Source organism: Anopheles coustani, chromosome X (assembly GCF_943734705.1).
Source record: "Anopheles coustani chromosome X, idAnoCousDA_361_x.2, whole genome shotgun sequence".
Taxonomy (NCBI): domain Eukaryota; kingdom Metazoa; phylum Arthropoda; class Insecta; order Diptera; family Culicidae; genus Anopheles; species Anopheles coustani.
In genome coordinates, this window is record NC_071290.1 from 16,961,800 (window position 1) to 16,986,680 (window position 24,881).

Below are 24,881 nucleotides of genomic sequence, written 5' to 3' on the forward strand. Positions count from 1 at the left end.
TGTAAAAATGTTGTAAATGTACCGTTGCATTTAAAATTGAACGAAACTTTTTTGATTTCTTTTCGCCGGGATTATCTCTGACAGCGATGAACTCATTGTCCTGCATGAACGCCCGGTATTCAATGAATTCGGATTGCTTGTGTCAAATCAGAGAAATAACCAAGGTATATTGAAAACAGGTAAGTTTCCAGCTAAAATTACTTCGATGTCCGTGAAACCAAACGGAATTTCAGCATTTTTTTCTAAAATTCCTTACCACTGATGATACTTTCATTTCTTCGAGCCCATGTTATCGAACTCAAATTTATCTATGTTTTTTAAAAATATGCCCACAGTGGCAGGGCGATGAACTGACCTCCTCTTAACGCACCGTGCAAATTACATAAATATCGTCGTCATAATAAAAACATTGCCGATCTCGCGAGGACGATACCGCAACAAAGCAAGTAATTAGTTTGACTGCTGCAGTTTTATTTTTTTTAATCAGTAAACTATTCCCCGGCTGATTGGTGCAGCCGGTGCATTACAATTTTGGAGTGGTAGAAATGGTGTCTCTCGTGGCCACTCTCAGCTACTGTCGCCGATCGCAGTGTTACGATCAAAAACGTTCCGCTTAGAGTTGAAAAAGCATCGTCGGTGCCCCCAACCACCGTCAGAAAAATCACAGCTTGGATACGGTGGTCATCTGTCCGCTAAAGCAAGGGCCGGTCTTAATAAGAATCCGAACTTACGTTGCCAGCCGTGCATCGAAATAAGAAACGATGCTTCTTAACGTACTCACTAACCACGCACTGCTGACAGGGGCAGCAGGTGGATCGTTAGGCACGATCGTACTGTATTCAGAAGCAAAATGGTTTCGCACACTTCCACAGTTGCTTTGTCAGGCTTACCACCAATCAACCGGTGGTAATGGACGGTGGAATATTGGTCGTAATTGTTCCACCGGCCGGTGCAGATCCGCGGGATCGTTGAGGAAGCCGAACGACACGGTCGCATGGTATGGGCATACGAACGCTGGAGGCAGCAAAGCGAGTGCGACGACCTACGCCCAACAGCGATGGTATACGTCCGACCTGAAAAAGAAACAGTCCCGCGGCTTAGCCGTCGAATCCGTCGAAGGCACAGAGCTGCTGCAAAACGTCCTGGAGAAGAACAAGCAGCTGCTGCAGGAGAAGCGAGATGGTCTGGTTCGTGACATCCGCGAGCGCAAAGACAAGGTGAAGGAGCGCGTCGAGGAGGTTATCGAGCGGGAGAATGTGGCTACCATACCGAATTTGCTGTGCATCGGACGCATCGTAGCCTCGCCCTACCTGGGGTACGTGATCGTGCAGGGGGACTTCCGGGTGGCAATGGGCATGCTGATTGTGGCGGGCCTCACCGATCTAGCAGACGGGTTGATAGCTCGCCACTGGCCCAACCAGGCCAGCCGGCTCGGCTCGTTTCTCGATCCGATGGCCGACAAGGTGCTGGTAGGCTCGCTCGTCATCGCCATGAGCTACATCGACCTGCTACCGCTCTGGCTAACGATGATGATTCTCTTCCGCGATGTGTTTCTCATCGGGGCCGGTTTTGTCATTCGTTACATCAGTCTACCACAGCCGGTAAGAAAAAAAAAACGCAACCCAAAATGTGTGATATCCTACTATTTAAACCTTCTCAAAACTTTTCCATGTAGCGCACCCTCTCGCGGTACTTTGACGTGACGCACGCAACCGCCCAGCTAGCGCCGACCTTCGTCAGCAAACTTAACACTGCCGTTCAGCTCGTCACGGTCGCCGTGACGCTAGGAGCACCCATCTTTGGCTACGTCGATCACGCCTATCTTCATGGGCTATGGTATGCGACCGGGTTCACCACCATCGCAGCGGCCGCCAGCTACCTCACCAACAAGGACACCTACAAAATACTGCGCAAGAAGTCGTAGCGTTGAAACCAAATTGCCCGCCAAACGATGAAAGCATGCACCGCTCCCATTTGACCCCACCACACTGTCCACGGTCAACCAGTCATTTTCCAACACCGATTAACCCGTTTTTCCGTTGATAATGTTCCCGAACACGTGAAATGTTTTTTTTTTTTCTATTATAATTTTGTTTATAACTATACAAAACATGTTTTTAGATTGTTTGACATGGAATTCATGTGAAATAATGTGTACAATTTTCCATTGAAAGAAAAAGAATTTTGAAATTGAGCTTGTAGGAGGAAGTCAATTCTTACGCTACCTTTTTACTTTCAAGCATTTTTCCATGCATTATTTACCCAAACGTATAACAGCAACAGCGAAAGATGTTTTAAAGAGAATAATTTAAAAATCCACATAAACGAAACAAGTTCTAGCTTTATTTACACGTTACGGTGAGGAAATGAGAGAATGGAACGGGGTTAGGTGGATCCATTCACTAGTTACGAAACAGGTCGTGGTCTAAGCACGCTGGCCTACGTAGCCACAATGTACTTCGGTTGGCGGTACATTTCGTAGGCAAATTCTTCCTGGTGCGATGGGTCAAACTCGAGACCGATGTAGTCGAACTCGAGCCGAAAGCTACCCTCGTGGCCACCACGTGATCCAACGGAGAAGCCGACGTTGGTGATCCGGTTGAGCGGGACCGGGCCTTGCTGATCCTGGACACGCCCCTTCGAGGCGAGGAAAAATTTCGAGAACGGTATCTTTGCAATCTGCCAGTGCGGACCGCCGCGTGTGTACAGCACGTAGTGGTAGATATCGTTCCAGAGGATGTCGTAATAGCCCTCCGCGGCTAGATTGATCAGATACGATCTGCCATCGCCGCGTACCTTCAGCACGAGCGTGTTGTACTGGCTCCAGTCGTAGAACGCATCCCGTTTGAATGACTTCTGTGGGATGGGGAAAAGAAAACAAATTAATGATTTGTTGGTAGTTGGTCAAACTGACCCACACTTCTTACCCGCACCCGGAGACTTTTAATGTTGGCGTAACCGGCACGCTTGATACGGCCGTCCTTGGGAACGCGTGACTCGAGCGTACCATGAAACAGGCCGTGTCCAGCTGGACTACGCTCTAGCGATGCCGTCGAGTAGCCCTCGTTGTGGTCGCGATCCGTCGTTACTACCCAGCGGTCGAGATCCTTATCGGTCTCGAAACCGAACACCATGTCAATTTCGCCCGGCCGAAACACGACTAGCGGGTCACTCTCGATCCGTTCCTTCCACTCCTGATGAAACAGGGCCAGCTCGGTCTTCAGCTCTTTCAGCCCGTTAACAATGTGCTCCTTGACGGACAGGCGCTGGCCGGTTTGATAACCACCCTTTCGGTGCCGCTCCCAGAACAGTCCGCTAGCCAGCACGGTCGGTCGGATTAGGTCGGTGGAGTTGAGCTGGCGCAGCAGGAGCCTATCTTCCTCGGCGTGTCGGTAAATATTTGGAGCGGACCGATGCTGCAGTGTATGCATTTGTCTCACCAACGTCCCACATCTGCTGGGGATCGTAGTGGCCCGGCCGAAAAAGCAGAGCTGACGATGAAGCTGGCACGAACGCATCATGGTTACTATTTGTGTACTTTACTGCCAACTTTTATCAAATTATTTCAACTGCTATAATCACACTAAACATGCTAACAGCTGGACTAGTCCAGCAACTCTTGCCGGCTGTGTTGTTGTGATGATATGCTTGACGTAAACAAACCATTGTCATACGTTCTGTGCGCAAGAAATGCTACTTGAACATGGGGTATGTTGTATACCCAGACTACTCAACGGTTAAAAATTCAATTGCATATGCATAAAACATATGTTTTAAGCATGAAAAACATGTAGGAATATGTTAGCCATTTTCACCTGCACATCTTGCTAATGCTAAATTCTTTAAGCAAACTATCCAAAATGCAATTACACGAATACAATTAATCGATGTTAACGAAATTTCTTTGTTAATCTTTTTCCAAATCCTTTGAATATACATGTGAGTTGGTTAAAAAAATATAAAGAATCCGGAAATCCTTTGGTGAGAAAAGGTACTTTTAACGAAGCCCAAGCACACGATAAAAGATTTATATTCGTTTGATCGGGCTCTGATCTTGTATACTCTGAGAGCAGCAAGTAATATAATTATCCGTAGAACATAGAACAAATAAACATTTTATGCGTTATTTCTCAACTATTAGCGCCTTTCATTCGACGACTAAAAAGGTTGTTATTTTGTTAATTTTTATTCATCTCCATCCATTATTTCAGTTATACAATGGTGACTAGTGTCCAATATATGATAAGAACATCGTTTTTCTTTTTCTCAAGAACAAATACGCATTCTTACTTTTCTAAAAAAAATATAAAATATTGTTCACACAGATACTGTAATATCTTTCACCGCTCGTCTTTAAGTTCTCTATCATCTACACTGACAGAATGTTACCGTTCCAGGTGCAGCAAGCCCTTTAGCACTGCTTCCCGGCAAAGGTTAAGGGCATGTACGTAAGTCTATCAAAAGATCTCATACGATCGGATGGAAACGTAAACCATGATTCGTGTTCGCAGCAGTTGCCATTCCATATTTATCTAGGTCTCTAAATTGGATCTACTTTGTTCCCTTCATCTAATTGATTTTCATCGCAACTGGAAATCAAAAGGCTGCCGTCCTCCTTTCGTATGCCATCAGAAAATGAATTTCTTTTTCGTTCTGTAGTGAACGTAAAAGAGTGTACCGTAAGGAATGTTTCGACAGTGGACGAATTTGAAGCATAATCACCGAAGCTATGTAAGTAACATTGGGCAACAAAACTATTTGTTAAGATATAAATATGTCAGCATGTTAGGCAATAAATTACTGTTCTAACTCATAACTGCCAAACCTGCATGAAACACTTTCCAATTTTAGGCAACCATTTCGCTAATTGTGAAACTTAAATTTCGTTATGGTTTTACAGTTTAATTTACTAGAGTTTGTAGAAACTATTTTCTTTGGTTGTACTTTAAAAGTAGACTATGCAATGGTAGAATACCAATGACTAGAAAAAAGGGCATTAAAATGCTATCGACAATAACATAATTCTGTCTGACACACACGTGAGATAAACAGCGTTAAATATTCATTTGAAACCCTCTAATGAAAGCAATGCTTCAGAAGGGAGTTAGTAAGTCTATATGTTGGAATTATTTCTGAAAAATCAGTTGCTGGTACCCTTCGATGGTATTACTTTCGAGCGCAGCATTGCAACCAGCTTCGAAGCCAGTACCGAAGCAGACGCCAGATTTGAATGAGCTACCGGTTTTGCAACCAAGGCCTTAGTCACCGGATCCTGCGGCGAGCTGCTGTGTTCCGCTGAACCTGCACAATCTGAAGAAAACAGGTTAGAAATGTAAAGGAACATTAAAATGACAAATACAACAAAGTATATGTAAGACTCGTCATATATCCTTACCGTTTGAAGTTTCATCTTCTTCTATGTTTAGGTTGGAAATATCGGATAGTGTGAGATCTTTTTCTTCGTCCTCCAATAGCAAACTCGAATACGATTGTGATGTGTTGTTGTCGCTGAGTGATTGCGAAGCAGCCACAAGGGCACCACCGTCGCCCTCTGCAGGTAGACTGCGGCCCGAAAAAGATTGCGACGAGTGGGTGTGCTCCGGAGAAGTTATTGCCAATGCCGGTTTCCAACCCAGCTGGGCTTGTTCGTCCGGGCCTGCGTCGCCATCCTCCCCATCACCATCATGACCGGCAATGGATATGGAATCGGGTAGCGAGCAACATGCCTCGGATGAGTCGTCGCTTTCACTGCTGCATACCATAATCACTTCATCGAGCTCGTTGTTATCGCACTCAGAAGAGGATGAAGATGAGCTGGATGAGCGGGACGGTGCCGAGGACGACGACGCCGATGACGCAAACGAGGCGAGCGGCGAGCTGTAGTTGAAGTTGTAATTCTCATCGCTTTCACCCGAAAGTTCTTGATTTTGTACCTCATTGATTTTGGACAGGATATGGGGGTAAAAGTCGCGCGCTGTCGTATTGTTGGGCTCGTATTGTAGTACTGTAGAATGGACAAACATTGAATATCAGCGACAACTTTAACAGGATATGCTACGACTATGCTGATATGTTACTTACTTTGTTTGCAGTATTTCAGTGCGTTTATGTAGTCTCGAATCATGATCGCAGAGAGGAACTGTAAAATAAAGCAAATGAAATGAGCCACATTTTAGACTAGCAATGCCAGCATGCCAAAGAGTGAAAAAATATCTTTTACTTCCGCCAACAGTTCCGTCGGAGCTGATATGCTTTCGTCCGCATCCGTATATTCAGAAAGGCTCTGACTAAGGTCATCGTTCGACGGCGAGTGCAGCATGGACGCCAAATCGGTGGAATTGGAAGCAATCCCGCTGACGACGTTGTCGTCATCTTCCCCGGATCCAGACTGTTTGCTAATGCTTACGGTGTTTCCGTTGGTATCATCCAGAAAAGCCTACGGCGAAAAAGAAAACACGCACATAAAATTAATTAACCATTATTGATTAATGGCGTATCGCGTAATTTTGGTTTGTTTGTATTGTTATTGATAATATAGTAGTACTATTAACCATTTTCCCTAGGGATTTCTGCGGTTGCCTGTGAGATTTTTTCCGCACTACTTGCATGTCGTTCTTATGAAGAAAAACGGATGTTGGTGTTGTAGAAGATACATCGACCAGTGGAAAATACACAATATGCTACCCGAAACCGTGGTGTTGGCATTAGATGTTGACAACAAAACAAATAATTGTTTACTTCGCGCAAACAAACAACTACGCAACACACCCGAAGCAAATGGTCGAAAACCAATCGATAGCAACCTATCGGGGCCTTACCATTTTACTGTAAAAGCCTGACATCGCACACAGCACATTGATGTAATGTATAAACCAATGTTTGTTAAAGCATAATGCGAACCGTGATTTCCACCTCAAACGTTGTCGTTGGCGAAAGAAAACTGCAATCGAAGTTAACTAGGTTTGTTCACCCACCAGCCTCCATCGGGCAGAGTTTCTGTTTTAAAACGAAAACAAAATAAAAGTGCCTACTGAAATTTGGAGCTGTCATAGCAATCGTGTGCCTTGGTCAGTTTGGCAGTCTATATCGATACCGGAGACTAAATGGCTACCAATTGGAGTCTTTAATCGTTACGATTTGCTTATGGTTAATTTTTGTATGTTCACTTTGGTGCACATTTAGAAATAAATTGTGAAATAAAATAATTTCGATTCTTTTTGACGAATTAACCTTGACGTATAGCTTATCTATACGCATCTTGACTCATGACGTCCTACGTCATTTTTGTTTTAACTGAATTTTGGCGCAAAACAATAGTTCTTTTTACGCTGGCCGTCGGCAACCGTTTTTGTGTGCATTTTGCGTTCCACAATCATTGTAATTATTGTTTTGTAAGTTATTTTTCACCTCAACTATTGAGTCATACATATTTAAACATAAGCACTAGCGATTAGTGATATCGTACAACACCCATTTGCTTTAGTAAAGATAGGGTTAGTGAAATGTCCAAAAGAACATTACCACTCTGGATGATGGCCCAACGTAAGCCCATACCGAAGCCAGAATCTCGAACGGATGAAAATCACAGTGAAAATAAGCCACCGTTCTCGGAGACGAGTCCGTCACTCGAAACGAATTCCAACGATGGACCGAAGGACGAACCACCGAAGCGGCGCCTTCGAAGCAACTATACATTTCCATCGGCGGAGAAACAACCGGATATGAAGATCGAATATCTTCCGTTTGCGGAATACCACGGTGTGATCGAATACTACACCACCATGCACGATATAGCCTTCTGTTGCCACCAACTGTTGCAGTGGGTACACAGTCAGTTGAGTGATTCCGCTGCAAGCATACCGATAGCATTCGATTTGGAGTGGCGATTCAGCTTCCGGACTGGACCGGGTAAAACAGCGCTGATGCAGCTATGTGCCACCACCGACCGCTGCGTGCTGCTGCAATTGTCGTGCCTGAAGCGACTGCCTTTGGCCCTGCTGGAGCTCCTCTACCATCCGAGGGTGGTGCTGCACGGAGTGTGCATCAAGAACGACATGCGCAAGCTAGCGCGCGACTTCCCGGAGGTGGACGGAGATCGGTTGATTTCTAAATGCTGCGACCTTGGCCAGTGGTACAATACGCTGCATGACTCCACTGGTAGGTGGAGTATGGAGCGGCTTGTGCAAGCCGTCTTGAGGCAGCGCATCAACAAAAACAATGCGGTGCGCATGAGCCGATGGGACGTGCTACCGTTGAGTGAAGATCAGAAGTTGTATGCAGCAATGGATGTTTATGTAAGATATATCACTGCTTTATTTATTTGTTGTTTCGCTCCATACACTCTCTGATCAAACGTCAACCGACAACGTAAAATGTTGTGATTACAAGCGTTGTTGTTTTTTTGTTTTCTACTGTTGTCTAACGATGTTCTCAATTAATTATTACAGATAACGCAGCAACTGTACCTCAAGCTGACAGAGAAGCAGCAGCAGCAGCTAGCGGAGCAGGAAGTGGATGCGCAATTGGAGCAGCAACTGATAGTAACTCCATCGGTATCGATCGACGTGTTGCCTGCTAAGTGTTTGCCACCAAACTCCGCTCAACAGGACACAAACCACAAACTGCCAGCTGACAAAAGTGCACACGAATACGAGGAAACAGCAAAGCGGCAGCATTAGCTGCTTTCCACACGGATGACACGGTTCGTGCACGTGCTGCACGCCGGCAGGCTCGACTACCGGCGGGCTCTGCAGTTGCAGCGTGCCGTCGCCAGCTTGGTGCACCAAACGAACAATCCTCCAGACGCACACCGGCAGCAGCAGTGGAGTAGCTGCCGCAATGTACTCATAACAACGGAACACGATCCAGTGTACACGATTGGGATTCGCACGCACGGCTATGATTCGGCCGAGGAAGGCCGCCTGCGAGCACTAGGGGCCGACTTCGTGCGCACGAACCGGGGTGGCCTCATCACGTTCCACGGTACCGGGCAGCTAGTTGCCTATCCGATACTCAATCTGAAGCTTTTCCAACCTAGTGTTCGTTGGTACGTGTGTCACCTGGAGCGGTCGATTATCGAGCTGTGCCGGCGGTTCGGCCTGCAGGCACAAACCACTCCCGATACGGGCGTCTGGATCGAGGATAGGAAAATCTGTGCCATCGGCATACACGCCAGTCGGTACGTGACAACGCACGGGCTTGCGCTGAACTGCAATACTGATCTGGAATGGTTCCGACACATCGTACCCTGCGGACTGGCCGGTAAATCTGTAACCTCGTTGGACGCCGAGCTTAAGCGACCGGACCTTACCATAGACGCAGTTATGCCTGAATTTCTTTCAAGCTTCCGCGACACGCTGGAATGTGATCTGGTACCGATGGATGATGAACTACGCCTGCAACTGTTGCGTGAATGTTAGACCCTAGGAATGTGAGCAAATTTAACCAGTTAGTGTAATCGTTAACAATACCGTGCCGTGAGAAATGGAATCTGTATAATTTGCCATTTTTACTAATTTTATTATTGAATAGTAGTAACACTAACAAACAAACACAATCTTTTCTCAGGAAGCATGAAGGCAAATTATGTTGGTTGTGTCGTTCCGTTATACACATTGTTTGCCGTATGTTGAAAGAGAAGAATGTTATGCGTTTAAGAACAAACCAAGATCTAACAAATAAAATGTGACCAAGCACAGATAAAGAACACAAGCAGTAACAAATATAAAATAAACAGTTCTGGAAGAAATGAATCAACATACCTATTTGGTGTCCGCCGTTTAATTTTATTCGTCGTAAAATATGAAAAAATCAACCAATTTAAAAGAATCTCCCATAAGGGAGAAATAATTCAAACGACTTAATTCATGTCGTTTAATATGATATAAAATCAGTTCTATATATGAAAAAGATCAAGTGTTGCGCCAACAATGTGCAAACACGGGTGTCTACTATCACTAGTATGGCTCAAATCACATCGTCAGCCTAGTAAGATGGCTTGGTAATAGTTCATAAATCTACCCTCTGTCACGCTACTTCCTTAAGGCCCCCTGTCTTTCGTCGCCGGACGAATGTTTTTGATTTGATTATAGTAAAGCTAAGCATATGATGACATGTCATTTAATGACCCCCCAAGGCGTGGAGGACGGTGGAAAGAATTTGCGCCGCACGGGAATCGAAGGTATTACAAATCTTGACAGCCAGGGCCATCGTCGCGTCGAGCTCAAGCTGGGGCGGAAGACTCTCCACCAGCTCTTCGATTTGTTCGCGAAGCGGAACGGCATCTGGTTCCGCGGTCAACGATCGCAGAGTGTCTGTTGGATCCACCGATGCAGCTCCGCTGTCGCTACCTTCTTTCTCAGTTGCTTGCAGTGTCCGGTACGCGATGCTAATGCAGCAGTTTAACCCCAGAGCAATGGTGCGGTGGGATACGGCCGGTATCTTCTTTCCTGCCATCAGCGTGTGCATGAACCCGCCAAACCAGCCGCGTGGCGAGCACTGCTGCCCGATAAGCGAGAGATACTCGCGGAAGTTTTCCACCAACTCGTTCATGAATGCTGTGTCCGTCGTAGGTGCCAGTGTGAGCAACCCGTACATCATGGTGACCCAGAGCGGATAGATGTGGTACACATCCGTTTCCCTGCGACGAAGAAGGAATCCGTTGAATGCGATAAGAACAAGATGACCCACACCCTTGGTACTTACTTATTCACATTTTTTATGTGTCGTAGCAGTTGTCGCAGCTGAATGTGCTTTTTCGCCGATGTCCCCTGGGAGATGGCAGCGGCATCGCGCCAATGAGCCAAAAAGTGCAGCTGTAGGCAAAGGACATGCCCTTCGCCGGCCAGCAACGGTGGTGCCCATATCTTGGCGACTTTTTCGCTAACGAGCTCCAGTGCCTGCTCCCACGAAATCGTGCCGCCCTCTACAACATTTGCCGATGCGTTCAGGCAGCTGAACAGAGTTACCTCCATAAGAGCCATTAGGTTGGCCGTTCTTTCAGCGAAAAGCTTCATAACACCCAGCAATCCATGCGCCAACGGCTTGCGAATGGAAGCGTGGGTGTCGGACGTCAGCAGTTCGATGAGCGCGGTGGAAAATGGTCTGCAAGCAATGACAGAAAAGTATTCAATAAATACTTAATTTTAAAATAAAGGTGAACTTGAACTAATAAGTCGCTAAAAGCGATGGCTAGCAGAATGGTTGAAATATTAATTTGAAAACATTTCTCATGCATAGGACAATACGTACTGGTGTAGGGACGTGTGTTCGCGGATACCCATCACCATTGCGGTAAGTAAGGCCCGTGCCTCGCGCAGCTGCACTTGGACATGGGCGTCTGTGTTGTCCTCCGGGAGGACGGCCTTCAACGGCCGAATGACAATGCCGAGTATGGTACGCATGGTTTCAGCAACCTGCAGCTTGACATTCGTTACCGCTGCCGTTTTATTGGGTATCGCTGCAACTTCCGCCAACTGGCGCATGGCAGTTCGGATGTAGACCGCACGCTTGACGGTACCGTCGGAATCCACCTTCAGAGGGTTTATCGAATTGCTGCTCACACCCGATACAACCTCCAACAGCCTGGAAGGGAAAACAGCAACAACGACAAGCGAAAACACGTCAGCAGGCAAGAAGAGAAGAAATGGCGATTTCAACGTTTACGAACTTACTCAATGAGGGCCTCATTTAGCTGGCGATGTGGGGCCGTTGGTGAACGCAGCACGATGCTGGATTGAGCGATGAATGTGTAATAATCAATGACCGTTTCCAAGTCCGGGCTGGGCATGTTGGCCCATGGTAGTTGCGCTATATCACCCAGCACCTTCGCGACGGCGTGTTCGAGCTGCTCGTCATGACGCACTGTGAAATCGCATGCCATGTCTACACAGAATATAAGTAGAATATAGCGCGTTCTATCCGTATCGTTTAGCCAGTCGCTATGGAATTGCGTCCACGCGCAGCCTATAAACACGTTACACGCGAATTTGATCTGCTCCGGCTTATTGAGCTTAACCACATTGTTGAGCCACGAAACAAGGCGACTCGCAGGCAGCAGGTTATCCCAAGGTAGCTTCAACAAAGCTGCATGCACCGGTTGCAGCACCGTTTCCGTCACTGGCAAGCCACTAAAGTGTTCACTGTACCACTGTAACACGTAGAAGATTATTTCATCGCTATCTATGACAGACTTTGAATTCTTCTCCGCCATTTTCATCATCGACAGGAACACTTGGACCATCGTGTTGAGCATGTGCGAGGCCAATTTGGCGCCCTCGTTATTCCATGGCATGATAAGCCACGAATCCCCTTTAGCATTCTTTACCGTATAGGGGACCAACCATGGCTCGAACAATCCGCATACGGTATTAAGCGTATGACCTGCCGGGGAAAAACAAAACAAACACACACAATTAAAACCACACACAAAACGGTCAATAACAATAGCTGCAGCAACAAAGTAACGAATAAAAAAAAAGAAGGAAATACTTACGACGCAAATTATTGTGCTTTGCCTGCTCCATGCAGTAGATGTGCGCGAAGGCACTGAACAGCGACGCCACCTCCATTACCCGATGCTGGTAATGCGGGTATAGACCGCTAGCATCGCTGATCTTACCACGCTGATTGCCGAAATATTTAGTGAGCATTTCGATGACACTATCAGCCATTCGGATTAACGGTTCCTTGCTGGCGCTGTTTACCGTGGCCATCTCCCAGTGTGCCACTCGTAGGTCGGCGTCGGCCATCGGCTGGAAAATGGGCGCCATGTCCAACTTTATGCGAATGACGTTAACCAGATCTTGCAGTATCATCGGCGATGTCGCCGTCTTCCCGCACACTGCGGTCAGCATAATCATAAGTACCGGGCAGAAGTTCACCGGGAACGCGTGGAATGCCAGCAGGATCGTATGTTTTACCACGATCTAAAGAGCAAGAGCGAGAGAGAGAGAAAGAGATCAGATAGAGAGTAGTTAAACGGCATAAACGGTCGTTTATCATTGCAAGGCAGGGTGGCACCTTACCCGATAAAACCTCTCGTAGATGTGGGCCGCCTCCGTTCCACCACGACTGTCCTCTCCTTCCATTAACAACGGCCGCGATGTAAACGTGATGAAGCTGGCAATGTCCGACGCATCTGCGTTTGCGTTCGTAAGCCAGTGGGATATATCAAACTGCGATCATAAATGAGAGGGTGGGGAAGAAGCAAGCAAATTTATATTAATATCATACATTTATTAACACTTTACCGTCCGGCCACGAAAAACCCCTGCATCGATTGACCATCGAGCACACCATATTGAAGTGATGATCGATTTGTATCGAGCGGACGATAAAAATGTTAAAAATAAACGGCCAGTGTTCAGAGCGTACCCCGTCGGCTCCGAATAGTTGAATAAACAAAGCCTGCTTTTTCCTGTTGATGCAGGTCGTCAACACATCGTAGATCGCTTTCATTGGCCCCATCGGGATGTCTTCAACGTGCAACAGGTCCGTGACGGTGGTCGGTGGCTTCCGGCGCTGTTTGAAGGTTGTTTTGAGCAGAGTGGCTACCTCCGTATAGGCCAGTTCCGGGTACGATTTCTGTGAGAGTAAACCAGCAATCAAAACATCAAATCCGGGCCAAGAAGCTGCAACTAAAGCTAACGGAATAGAGAAAAAAGGCCTGCTTACAAAACACTGCAGAAAACTATCTTTCACCGCGTAGTTTAGGTGGTCGGCGGAGTCTTCTCGCAGCATCTCGAACGCGGTCCGCAGGAGTTTCATCATGCACGCCATCTTGTTACATAGCACCGATTTTTCCTCGTTGGGCGTTAGGTCTAACAGCAACGACTTCCACAGCATACGACACTGCACGATCTCGTCCATGACGAGGGGCGGCAGGTAGATCGCCGCCTCCACCGTCGACGCCAGGTCGCGCCGATCGTCCTCCAGCCGCTGCACGATGTGTTCGTTGCGCGTGGCAACCTGCACTGGAATGTGTACCGTTCCGGCCCCCTCGCACATGATCGAGCACTTCGCATGCTCGCGCGCGGTGCCCGGCTCGTTCGTGTAGAGAATCTTCGTCTTCTCGAGGATCTCTTGCTTTAAGCGCTTGAACTCGGCGATGGTACGCCAGTACAAGCGCTCCGTGTGCTGATCGATTTTTCGCAGTCCGCTCAGAATCAGTTCCGTCCGCTGGTTGAACGGAAGGTTCAACGCCGCCTGAAGCAACTTCATATCGACCAAGGTTACTTCCGGAATCGGAGCAGGTTTGTTGTAACCCTCCAGCCGTCGTTGGAACACAGCCTCGCGTTTGTCCGCAGCAGGCCGGATGGCTGCTGCGGTACAGTCTGCCAGCGCACCCGCCGCCGGAAGCTGCATGCCCTTACGGTACGCGGCGATCCACTGCTTCTGGGCTTGGGATTCCTTCGTTGTCTGTACGCTGGAGTCGACCAGGTCTAGCCACAAATCCTACAATAACAATAAAAAAGCATTATATGAGAGAAATCAGACTTTCAATCAATATATAATAACTTAAATAATAAATAACTTAAAAGATTCTGCGATTGACAAGAGGTTACGGTTACGGAATCAGTTCGAATGGGAAACAATCTAATACCATAAACCAAGTCATTGAATTCTGCACTTCAACATCTATACTCTACTCCAAATGTTGTGAAAAGTGGAATCTTCAAATAAATTGAAAGAAATCGGAAGCATTACTTACAAACACTCAGCAGCATCTTCATATTGTCTCATGAAAGGAATATGTCTAGTACCTGGGATTGACACTCGATAAAAAGCTAAACATATCGATATCACATACCTAGAAAACACGGTCAGTTAATGTGAAAAAATCTTTCGTGCCCTGTATTGTTTTCTTAACAGCAAAATCAAAACACAACTTTAAAAACAAACTTCTGCTCTATACTTCATTAATTAAACCAATTTTATGTGTCTATGTGTGTTTCTTTTTATGTGTTTTCTTTTTCAAATGTAAACAATTTTGCACTCCATTCCATTAAAACGCCACCAAGCAATATCCATTTTGAATTGATTAGGCTCAAAACGTTATTCACAAATAATGAGGAAAGTAGAGATCGAATCCGTTAAAAATCCCTTATTTATGTATTATGTACAAAACGAATTACACGCAAATATACTGTTTCTACTTCGGCACGATCAGGAAAATATTCCCTCTCGTTGCTTACCTGTTTGCCAGCGAAGGCCATTTTCAGCCGCGGCACGCAGTACTGCGCTGGAAGCCGGTCTAGATCGGCGGCCGACATTCCGTTGAGCTGCCGATCCGCCAGCCAATGGGCGAACATTTGGAAGGTGCTGCGGGTGAAATCCAACAAGCAAAGGTAGAGCAGATTAACATCGAATACTATTTAACAGGCCATTTAAGCAGTGTGCGGTTAAATCGTACCTTTGCAAACGTGCATACAACGCCCGCACGCTCCGGCCCGTCGCGCTGGATGAGTCGCGCTGGAGGTTGGCATAGTGTGCCTCGGCCCAATGCAGACGCTTCTTTACGTCCACCACCAGCGGCACGTCCACCGTCAGCAGCCGGTCTGCCACACCGTACACGGGAACGTCCTTCTCGTGGCGCGCCAGCAGGATGGTAAAGAATCGCTGACAAAGCAGCGGAAACAGTGGATGGGCCGGCTCGGCTTGCGAAATCACACGGGCCGCCTTGTACAGGACCAGCATGTGCGGTACGGGTGTGTATTGCAGCTGCAGAGCTGCGCCTACTTGCGCGAGCGCCGGCTGTATCGCCAGCGAGCTGTCGGCATCCAGCTTGTACAGCAGCTCCGGCCATAGGCCCGTTTTAACCTCCATCTGATCATGCTCGATCTCGAGCGCCAGCAACACGAGTGCAATGTGATCTACCGACATTTCGAGAAACAGCGCTGGTGGTGATGGGACGGGACTAAACATACTAGCGATCTTATCTACCAGTGGCCTCGTGCGCCGGGGTGGATTTGCAGGGTCCTGCGAATGGCGCGAATAACAGTGATAAGTCGAGTGTTGGTCGTAGATCGATATGCGCCAAATCACATGGATGTAAAAGTAAGGTACAGATAATTAAATGTAAAGAGAGTAGGCTTAATGGGCGAGTCTCTGTTCAAATGCAATGGGGGAGGCAAATGAAAAATTTAACTTACCTTCAGCATCGGCGTCAGTGTTTGACGCATTTGTGCCCATGCGTCGCGGTGCTTGAGAGCGGAGCACGCCACCTCGTTTAACAGACTCAAGCCCGCCAAATCGGTGGCAATATCCTTGGACGCGCGCACGATGCATTCTGACCAAAACTTGACCAGAACTGCCGGTGACAAGAACCCGTAGCGACGGTACTGGCTGATCTGGGTTAGCACCATGGCCCGCAGGCTGGGACGCTCGCGTCCGGCATTCGACGCCGGTGGATTGCTATCCTGCTGGATGAGCGGTCGCATCAGCTGCAAAAACTGATCGTTCCCCGTCAGTGACCAGGGACAGGAGGCAACCAACGGTACAACCAACTCGAGGCAGCGAATCACAAATCTGGGATCGTTCGGCGTGTAGAGTGTTTTTAACAACGGCAACCCCTCGAGACAAAATATGGGCACCCAATGGCCGGTGGTGGTAATGAGCAGCGCGGCAAGTGATGAAACGCTGCATCGCGCGGCAATGCCCGAGTGCAGGGTCGGCTCGTCGGACAGGTGGCGCACGAAGCGTTCATCGAGTGCACGGGCCGGGTCTTGCAGTGTGCGCTGCACATCCGCCGTCGGCTGGTCCATTGCATGCACACGACAATGCATCAGAATAGTACGACAGCGTATCTCGAACTTGGCAAAATCCAGGTAATCCGGCGCCGACTTGTCCACGTAGATCGTCTCGGCGAGCCGCCGGCAGGTAACGACGATCTTTCGCACCATCTCGAGCTGCCACTCCCGCGGTACAGCGAGTTGACCAGAGCTGAAAAGAGAAAAAAATAATCCCGATAAATAAGTCACCATCATGAGCCGCCCCGCGTCGTTGCTTTGTGCCAACCTACCTGTTCTCGCCGTAGTAAATGCTACACAGCAGATGCGCGGCTACCTTATGCAGCACCTTCGCCAATGGGAAGCACTCGAACCAGCTCAACAATACATCCATATCCTCCTTGTTGGGGGTCCATTGACGCAACGGGAGATTGTCAGCACTGAACATGGCCAGCAAGTTGTCTTGCAACTCCACGCTCTCCGATTGCACTAGCTTCGAACGATTCCAGTCGAACAGCTGAAGACCGGTTGAGATCAACTGGGGATAGTTGCTGATCATCACACGCAGCTGATCAAGAACGTATTGTATCTTTAATTGCTCGCATGGATCAACGGTGATGAGAAGCTAGAGATAGAAAAAGATAGAAAATGAACACAAAGTTAGTTTGGTAAAATTGAAATAAATTAAATATGACTTTCATTAAATTAAGATAAAACGTTTGCGATGAGTGCAAGAGTAAGAATATTTTATCCAAAAAAGCAGTAGTAAAATACTATTATCACCAGCTTACCTTCATTAACGTGTCAGCTATTTTGCAGACGAACTCAAACCGGTCACTGTGCACCTTCTGCGCAACAGCTATGTTGGTCATCAACATTAGAACGTAATAAAATTCATCGTTTCCGAGTTCTTTTAGTACGTTCTCAGGCTGTTCGTGGTTGCGAGTGTGATACGTATGATCCATCAGTACAGATGATTCACCGAGCTGCCCTGATATGAGCTCGTTAAAAATGCGCCCAACGGTCTTTTGCGTCAGCTTGTCGAATGGAAGCGACACTAGGTACTGCCAAAGGGCATTGGTACGCACCCGGTACAGCTCGCTGACAGTTTCGTAAAAAAACTTGTTGTACTCGACCACCATGTGCCCCTGGCTGAGCGGATACAGTTGGGCTCGTCGTAGCGGCTCCTCCAGTAGCCAGTTTGTATACGAGACGGTGTGATCGATGAGTCGTCCCAGGCGTTTGGTGAAATTACGGTATCGATCGAGCGAGCCGTAGGTGCTACATCCGGTCAGCAGCGTCTGGGTGAACTCGGCGGCGGTGACGATACCGTAAAGGCAGTTGGTATTCAACATGAACTTTTTGAGCGTCTGCATTAATGTTGAGATTGGCAGCTGGTCCAGTAATGCGTTCATGTCGTCCTCCGTGAGCGGGTGAAGCATGCGTTCGACGGTGGCATCTTCGCCCTCACCATCGCTATCGACCCAGGTGAACTGTTCTTCCTCATCCAACGCACCAGCGGAACGGAAGAGCGAGTTACGCTGTACAACCGGGCGCATCATAACATCAACAAGGGTTAGCGTTTTCCGCAATTCTTGAAGTGTCAGTGCCTCGTCCAAGTTGTCTGCTATCGGTATAAATTGAACCAGATCTACGGCCCAAGACTTTATACCACCAGGCAGCCGCAGGACTTGGCACAGGACGAACAGCCGATAATGAATGTTCGCGTTTTGCGTAAAACGACCGCACACAAAACGGAACCACGAACGAAGATCCCGCTGGTAAGGGCAACTTTCGCGCAACGTGCAGGACTGGCTGGCCGCTTCGATCCGCAACACCTCCGCCAGCACCGTAATAATGTCCGTTCGCTCCTCGTAGTCCGACTGGCCAAAGGTGCGGGCAAAGTAGTGCTGCAAATCCGTCCGCAGGTACTGCCGCTCCATGCTGGCAGCCTTTTCTCCCTTTATCTGCTCATCAAGGGTGGTCGACAGCGTTTGCAGCACTGACTCGCCGCGAGACCCGTCGTAAACAGCGAATCTGAAAAAGAAATAATGGCAATACAAATTAAACAACATGGATGATGAGATGTGGAGAGCAGTGTCTGCAGTCTGCTGTGCCTCCTCTTTAAGACGGCCATTTCATGCTGCACACAAACGCCCTCTAGTAATGGGAAAGGAAACTCTCCAACATGGATGATGTGATGGCTATAAAGATGCAACGCGAGGAATATGAAAGGCTACTTACGTGCGCTTGACTTTAGCCTTAACTTCCCGCCGATCTTGGCACACACCGGTTGCCTCGAAAACGCGCTCCTCGAGGCTCCATATTTCGTCTTCCAGGTGTGTCAGCTTGCCCTGCGTGGTCTTTCTTTGCTCGACGAATGGACCGGTGAGCTGATGGTGAAGTCTGCCATACGACTTCAGCTTTTGTAGCAGGTCCATCCGGGACCACCTGTTGTTATCTTTACGTTGCAAATCAACCATTTTTATATGATTAATGAACCAATTTTCGTATTTTTTTAGCCAATTGGCTCCAATACTACTGAAGAGATTGCTCCTCTCTTCGTTTGTTAACGGACGCGGCAGGTTGTTCTCCGGAAAGTCAATTGTGTTGTCTGCAGTAATCTGTGCTTCGCTGTTCTCTAATATTGGTAGATCCGGAAATATTTTAAAAAACAGTGGCTCTTCATCCGGCGGAGCGCTGGCTTTAAAATCGATTGCCGACGCAACGCTAGCTCTTTCCGGATTGGCTAACGGCGGAGCGCTAGCTACAGCTTCGTTGGATGGTGGAACGCTACTAGCTTCAGGTGGCGGAGTTTCAAATGACGGAGAGATAGCTACAGGCTCTTTAGGTAACTCAGAATTCGTTGGCGAAGTTATTTGAACGATTATTTCAACAGATTTATCAGGTTTTGGTTCGGAAATGATTTCTTGTGGAACGTAGACTGATCGCGATTGCTCACAAGCACGGCCTGCTGAAGACTGAATGCATGCTGTGAGTTGTACATCGTTAACATCGCGTTCCTGTGAAAGACTAACGGTCAAAGATGGCGTCGATTCCGATCTTTCTCTCTTTGGCTTGCGAGACTTCTACTCGATGAAGAAATGCAGACAAATATGACAAATAAAATAAAGATAAACATAGAATTATTAAACACATATATTTTAGGTATCCATTTCTAACAGAATTGGTGCTTTATGAATAAATACTAGCTGAAAAATTTACCTTGGCGAGTTTTGGTTTTAGCGCCTCCATTTTGTTGTATGCTGGATGCTGCTTCCACGAATTCGGAGGCTGTGGAAAAGAACAAAGACAGTCAACACCGCGAGAGTGAATTAGACAAAAAACCAAATTGTTACAGCACTAGCAGTTCTACAATTTACCACGGGAAGTACCTAATTTTTACACTTGTGGATCAGAAATTGTTAAAACGTACAGGAAAATGTTAACTTCACTTTCAGCTCTAGCAAAGACGCTTCGTGTTTGTTGGTTTGTTGAACAAAGAAAACAAGATAGCAATTCCTGGTTCACTCTACAATTGACAGCAGGCACTTTTTACGCAGCAAATTGACAGCATCTGCAGTCGCGTTTCGACAACGTGCGGGCTCTGGCGATGTTATTATGGCCACCGAATTCGATTAATTGGCGAATTTCAACTGGAATTTCTTTGTCTTCTTGTGCATAAAATTATAATTGTATTGTTTTACAGCTGAATAGCTTTTCTTAAATCATACACCCAGCATTTACAAACCATGAAACTGATTCAAATAATTATAGTGCTGTTAGTTGTAAAATCTTTTTAAAATAAATCTTAACTCTTAATTTCATAAATGTACACACATAAACACATAAACACACATAAACACACTAATGAATAGCTTTTGCTATCTCACATTGCAAAACGTAATGGTAAATTTATTGCAACAACAGTGATTGTTGAAAACAAATTCAATTTTAGTTTTTAACATACCCGGTTGACAAAAATTTAATTTTTTGATGCTGTCATATAAATACAGCAAGAGTTCAAGCAATCTACCATGATAAATCTTGTTGCAACTATATGACAGCAGCAAAACATTTGAATTTCTGTCAACCAGGTTGTCAACTTTTATGATATCCATTGACAACCACTCATCCGGGCACGACCGGTTCCGATTTTCTTTCGACTGGAACAGATTTGATCAGATGCAACATATTTGATTACTCTAAGTGGAACAATACGCTGAACTGAAACATTAAAAAGATCGGTAAAAGAGTAAATGAGGCCCCGGCCGCCATGTTTTCGATCGTGGCTACACCTCTTGTGGACGTTTAAACTGAATGTATGCAATTGGTGATACATTAATTCGTTAAATTTAACCTACGAGTATTTGAACCGTAGTGTGTACCGTTAATTTCGGCTACGGGCCCCCTTTATTTCTCAAAACTATAACAAACTCTCTTTTTCGGTAGACCTAGCGCAGTCCGCTCGCTTCGCTCGCTGCGGGCGCGCCGCCGTTTCCAAATCATTTCTTCGGCTAAACTCATTGTTTCATGCTGTCAATAATGTGTGGTATAGTTTACTTACTAGTAACTTAATATGTAAAAGTATATTAACCCGCATTCAACCTCCACTGCGTGATTAGTTTAAACCGTTATGGTCTTTTAAGCGAACCGTTAGCGTTCAAAAATTCGAAACGAATGCATGTGTCGCGCTTTGCATAGCTTCAGGCGCTTAATGTGAACCAGTAGGAAGAGGAGAATCTAGCCCGGGGCCTCATTTACTCTTTTACCAAAAGATCAAATAACTGCAAAACCCATTTGGAAGAACTTTGCATTATTACACGTGCGGACAGCATTTTTATCCCAAAAGCCTATCTTGACAGTAAAATTCTGGGCAAAGATGACAGTAAAAGCCCTCGTCTGATAACGGGTATAAACGTAAGTATGTAGTTTACAATAAATTGAGGCACTGAAAAATACCGTCATTGTTGACCTGTCGTGAAAACTGTAAGTACCTTGGATGCTGTCAGTTTTGCAAGTCACTTCAGTAGCGTGTGAAAAACACTGTAATTCAATTGCGGACTAAGCTGCGAGAGCGTATGAGAAGGGTACACCTTTTATCTCATCCGAAGCGTTGCGCCATGCACGGTCCATGGGTTGGTCCCGTTCGCACCATCGTCCGGGATAGGGCAAGCAGTGAACGTGCATCTAGAGCAGCACTACTGAGTGCGGTACTGCTCGCACCGCAGCGTGTGAGCGCCTTTGCTGCGGCGTACCAAAAACCGCCAGCATTACCCCGCGCATCGGCGGGCGACGCAACCCTCGCTTCTATCGATGCGCCGAGCTCGACGGTCGGTACCTCCGGCGAACCGTGCGTCAGTCAGTTTCTGTTCAACCATTCGAGTAATTCGTCTCTGCACGGGCCCGCCACGGGTTTTTTCGGCTGCTGCCATAGCGCAGGTATTGGGAAATTTCGGAACCGTGTTAGCCGAGTGTTGGAAAAATAGTCCTCCACCCAACACCCCACTGTGGTGGCCGCTCGTGCGTACCACGGTTTGTGCGGTCAGTTTGTGCGGGCCTCGCGAGCACCTGTGTGTTGGTTGGGTGTTTGCGCGCACCGACACGCACACGTGTGCTGCCGCTGCGCTGTTAGAAAAGTGAGAGCATGTGTGGATATATAAAAATACGCAATTAGGGACTGAAAACTGGCGGGGTTTTTCCAATGCGGCCCCGGAAAAGTGCATTCCCGGCAACAGGATTTACGCCAGAGTCCGGAGCGTAGCAATTGGATCCGGCGTATGTTTTGCGATAACATCATTCCTGCCTGGAATGGTGCCCCCTTTCTAGGCCACGGTTCGTTGTACGTTCTTCGGGTCGAGTGTTGCGAAATTGGGGATGTAAGTACACCGCTCCTCTACTACCCAAGTAGTGCTAGTTTAGTCGAGGTTGTCGACGATAATAAAGTTCAGAACAAAGCTAGTAGACACTTTATCGACCAAGGCCCATTTCTTCGTCCCCGGTAAAGGACTCGAGATTAGAATGTTCTATTGTCCTTCTTTCGAAGTTTTGTACGTTGAATTTTCACTGCTCCAGAGCTTCATTACCCCCGGCAGCAATCGCGAAAATCTCAATCAATTCTTCACCGGGGAACGGAAGTCGCGGCGACTGACATCAATCAACATCCTCATTGGTGACTGTTTTCCTTCCGGGCTCACATACGTACGATTTTCCCGACGTAACCAGCTGCGTGGCTCCCGCGGACCACTTTCCAGGCCCCACACTTGTATTCATGACTCGCTCTGGTGTGTGTGTGTGTGTGTGTGTGTGTGGGGCAGATTTTCACCATTTTCCAGGACCCGCGCGCTCGACACACACGCGAAGGTGAGGCAAACCGAGAGAGTGGGAAAATGTGACTTCGGTCGCCTTCACGTTGACGGACTGCATCGAATACTCCGGTGTACCATCAGGAGGGGTTCAAACGGAGCAGGGGAAACAACGACACTTGCCCTCTTTTGCGTCGTTCGAGTAGAGCTCGGAGACTCTAACGCCGGGCACGGTGGATTTCCCCAACTTTCCTGCTCCTTTTGTCGTCCCTTTTCCTTTTTTTTTATTAGTACCTACCTATGGCAGCGGGTCGACTTTTCACCAGTCATCCCTGATTGTGTGTCTGTATTTTTCATCCTTTCAACGACGCACCCTCCATGTTCCCACTGTTTGTACGGCCTTTTTCCAGCGATTTGTGGCTCAAATATGAATGTGTGGCGTCATGGCGTTCCTGCGACGGAAGCTTTGAACATCCGGAGGAGGGTTCCAGCCTGATGGAAGGAAATGTCAGCTTGAACGTCACTTGTCAGTTTTTAAACAACCAAAGAAGCGATTCGCAAGTAGCAGAAGTGGGGTCGTGGAGACAGTTGCAGTAGCAATGCGGTAGAAAACTAGAAATTAAAGGCTTTCCCGAACACCCTATCAGCACTGTTTTTGATTTTCTGGGCATCAAGATATTGTAGAGTTTTTCCAGCGTGCGTTTGACACATTTTTGTTCGTTTATCCTACAAATTCTTTCCCCTTCTTGCAACGTGATTAAATACATTTTCTCTTCTTATTCTGCACCAACAGATGCGATCGAAAAGTGTTTGTCTATGAGTTGCACCAATCATCCCTTCATCGCCATCAGTAGCTACAATCAACCGCTGGCGGGCAGGCAAAGCTTCATTGCGGCCCAGAGGCAACTACAATCTGCTATCCGCCTCCGGAGTGCCACAACAGCCCCGAAGGTAAGTCTATTTGGGCCGGCGATGGAAAGAAGTGCCTCAGGGCGGTGTAAAAGGGAAAGCAGTATAGGTACTAGGGACTTAGAAGAGTTGAATCCAGCGTCTAGCTTCATGTTTTTCACTGCAAGTCTCCCAACATAGCCATTGTTTCCCTGGCACAAGCAGTCCCAGAATGTTGCGGTATTTGGCATTGCGTGAACCCGTTGTAGCTGCACCAATCGTTGAGCAAGTTTAGGAAAACAGCCTTAAAAATATAACGCCTTACTGGTTCGAGGATCGATCAACTGTGCATTCCGCGGTAAATACGACTCTTTCGACGCGTTTTGTTGACATCCCATAGAAAAAGTAAACAACGCACTGGAAAAAGCGAAGACCGCGAACAGAGAACTTCTCTGTTTGATCATAATCTATCTAACTTCGGTAAACAATAACAAACATAAATGAAACCGACGATAGAACTTCAAGGACGCTTCTAACGACGTTAAACTTTTGCATTGATATGGTTTCCAGCCAGTTCCAGGTCGGCGTCGCATCAGAGCGGATGGTTAGCAGTGCACGAGGTTCCTGAAAAGGGTTAGCTGAAAAGTAAGGTTATCTTAGGCACGGCCGCGTGGTGTCGCCGAGCTGGAGCTCAAGTCAGAGAAATCCTAGCCGACGCACATCTCGTGCTGTTTGAGTAATCAAGCGGATCACGAGTTTCGTGCGATCTGACAAACGGAAGGAAATATTCCTTTCGTTACGGCGGGTGAACAGCCGCATTTTGACTGCGCACTAGCGTGGTTGGCTAGCAGTGCTCCTGGCCGCATGGTGGCAGTCAAAAGGCGACGCCTACAGAAAATCGAAAACCACAGAAAATCAGGACATATGGCCTTTAGTTGCCAGTCCTAAACCAATAGAGGTC

The 24,881-nt window shown here is 47.1% G+C and overlaps 6 protein-coding genes across 8 annotated transcripts; 3 read left to right on the plus strand and 3 right to left on the minus strand.

The window, feature by feature from the left end:
- The first annotated feature begins 425 nt into the window (after positions 1 to 425).
- Positions 426 to 2,124, plus strand: LOC131268690 (probable cardiolipin synthase (CMP-forming)). The gene is made up of 2 exons (XM_058270942.1): positions 426 to 1,601; positions 1,676 to 2,124. The coding sequence occupies exons 1-2, from the start codon at positions 762 to 764 to the stop codon at positions 1,922 to 1,924; spliced, it is 1,089 nt and encodes a 362-aa protein (XP_058126925.1). The 5' UTR covers positions 426 to 761; the 3' UTR covers positions 1,925 to 2,124.
- Positions 2,125 to 2,331: 207 nt separating this feature from the next.
- LOC131268694 (complex I intermediate-associated protein 30, mitochondrial) lies at positions 2,332 to 3,614 on the minus strand. Of its 2 annotated transcripts, none has more exons than XM_058270949.1 (2): positions 2,928 to 3,614; positions 2,332 to 2,853 (listed from the first exon to the last, which is right to left on the minus strand). In XM_058270949.1, exons 1-2 carry the CDS (start codon positions 3,519 to 3,521, stop codon positions 2,440 to 2,442), a joined length of 1,008 nt encoding a protein of 335 aa, XP_058126932.1. In that variant the 5' UTR covers positions 3,522 to 3,614; the 3' UTR covers positions 2,332 to 2,439. The 2 variants fall into 2 exon arrangements, with proteins under 2 accessions (XP_058126932.1, XP_058126931.1); XM_058270948.1 differs by having other exon boundaries at positions 2,332 to 2,856.
- A 564-nt stretch (positions 3,615 to 4,178) lies between these two features.
- Positions 4,179 to 6,974, minus strand: LOC131268691 (serine-rich adhesin for platelets). 2 transcript variants are annotated; one of them, XM_058270944.1, is made up of 6 exons: positions 6,819 to 6,974; positions 6,221 to 6,436; positions 6,082 to 6,139; positions 5,633 to 6,004; positions 5,396 to 5,551; positions 4,179 to 5,310 (listed from the first exon to the last, which is right to left on the minus strand). In XM_058270944.1, the coding sequence occupies exons 1-6, from the start codon at positions 6,840 to 6,842 to the stop codon at positions 5,141 to 5,143; spliced, it is 996 nt and encodes a 331-aa protein (XP_058126927.1). In that variant the 5' UTR covers positions 6,843 to 6,974; the 3' UTR covers positions 4,179 to 5,140. The 2 variants fall into 2 exon arrangements, with proteins under 2 accessions (XP_058126927.1, XP_058126926.1); XM_058270943.1 differs by having other exon boundaries at positions 5,396 to 6,004.
- A 436-nt stretch (positions 6,975 to 7,410) lies between these two features.
- LOC131268693 (3'-5' exonuclease) lies at positions 7,411 to 8,678 on the plus strand. The gene is made up of 2 exons (XM_058270947.1): positions 7,411 to 8,294; positions 8,448 to 8,678. The coding sequence occupies exons 1-2, from the start codon at positions 7,503 to 7,505 to the stop codon at positions 8,676 to 8,678; spliced, it is 1,023 nt and encodes a 340-aa protein (XP_058126930.1). The 5' UTR covers positions 7,411 to 7,502.
- A 15-nt stretch (positions 8,679 to 8,693) lies between these two features.
- LOC131268696 (putative lipoyltransferase 2, mitochondrial) lies at positions 8,694 to 9,744 on the plus strand. The gene has a single exon (XM_058270952.1). The coding sequence runs from the start codon at positions 8,694 to 8,696 to the stop codon at positions 9,417 to 9,419; it is 726 nt and encodes a 241-aa protein (XP_058126935.1). The 3' UTR covers positions 9,420 to 9,744.
- Positions 9,745 to 9,764: 20 nt separating this feature from the next.
- On the minus strand, positions 9,765 to 19,210 carry LOC131269371 (ectopic P granules protein 5 homolog). Its single transcript, XM_058271721.1, has 14 exons — positions 18,972 to 19,210; positions 17,519 to 18,764; positions 17,021 to 17,352; positions 16,152 to 16,941; positions 15,413 to 15,978; positions 15,195 to 15,321; positions 13,675 to 14,454; positions 13,375 to 13,584; positions 13,026 to 13,175; positions 12,494 to 12,926; positions 11,673 to 12,381; positions 11,251 to 11,583; positions 10,705 to 11,103; positions 9,765 to 10,639 (listed from the first exon to the last, which is right to left on the minus strand). Exons 1-14 carry the CDS (start codon positions 19,208 to 19,210, stop codon positions 10,120 to 10,122), a joined length of 6,834 nt encoding a protein of 2,277 aa, XP_058127704.1. The 3' UTR covers positions 9,765 to 10,119.
- Between the last annotated feature and the right edge of the window lie 5,671 nt (positions 19,211 to 24,881).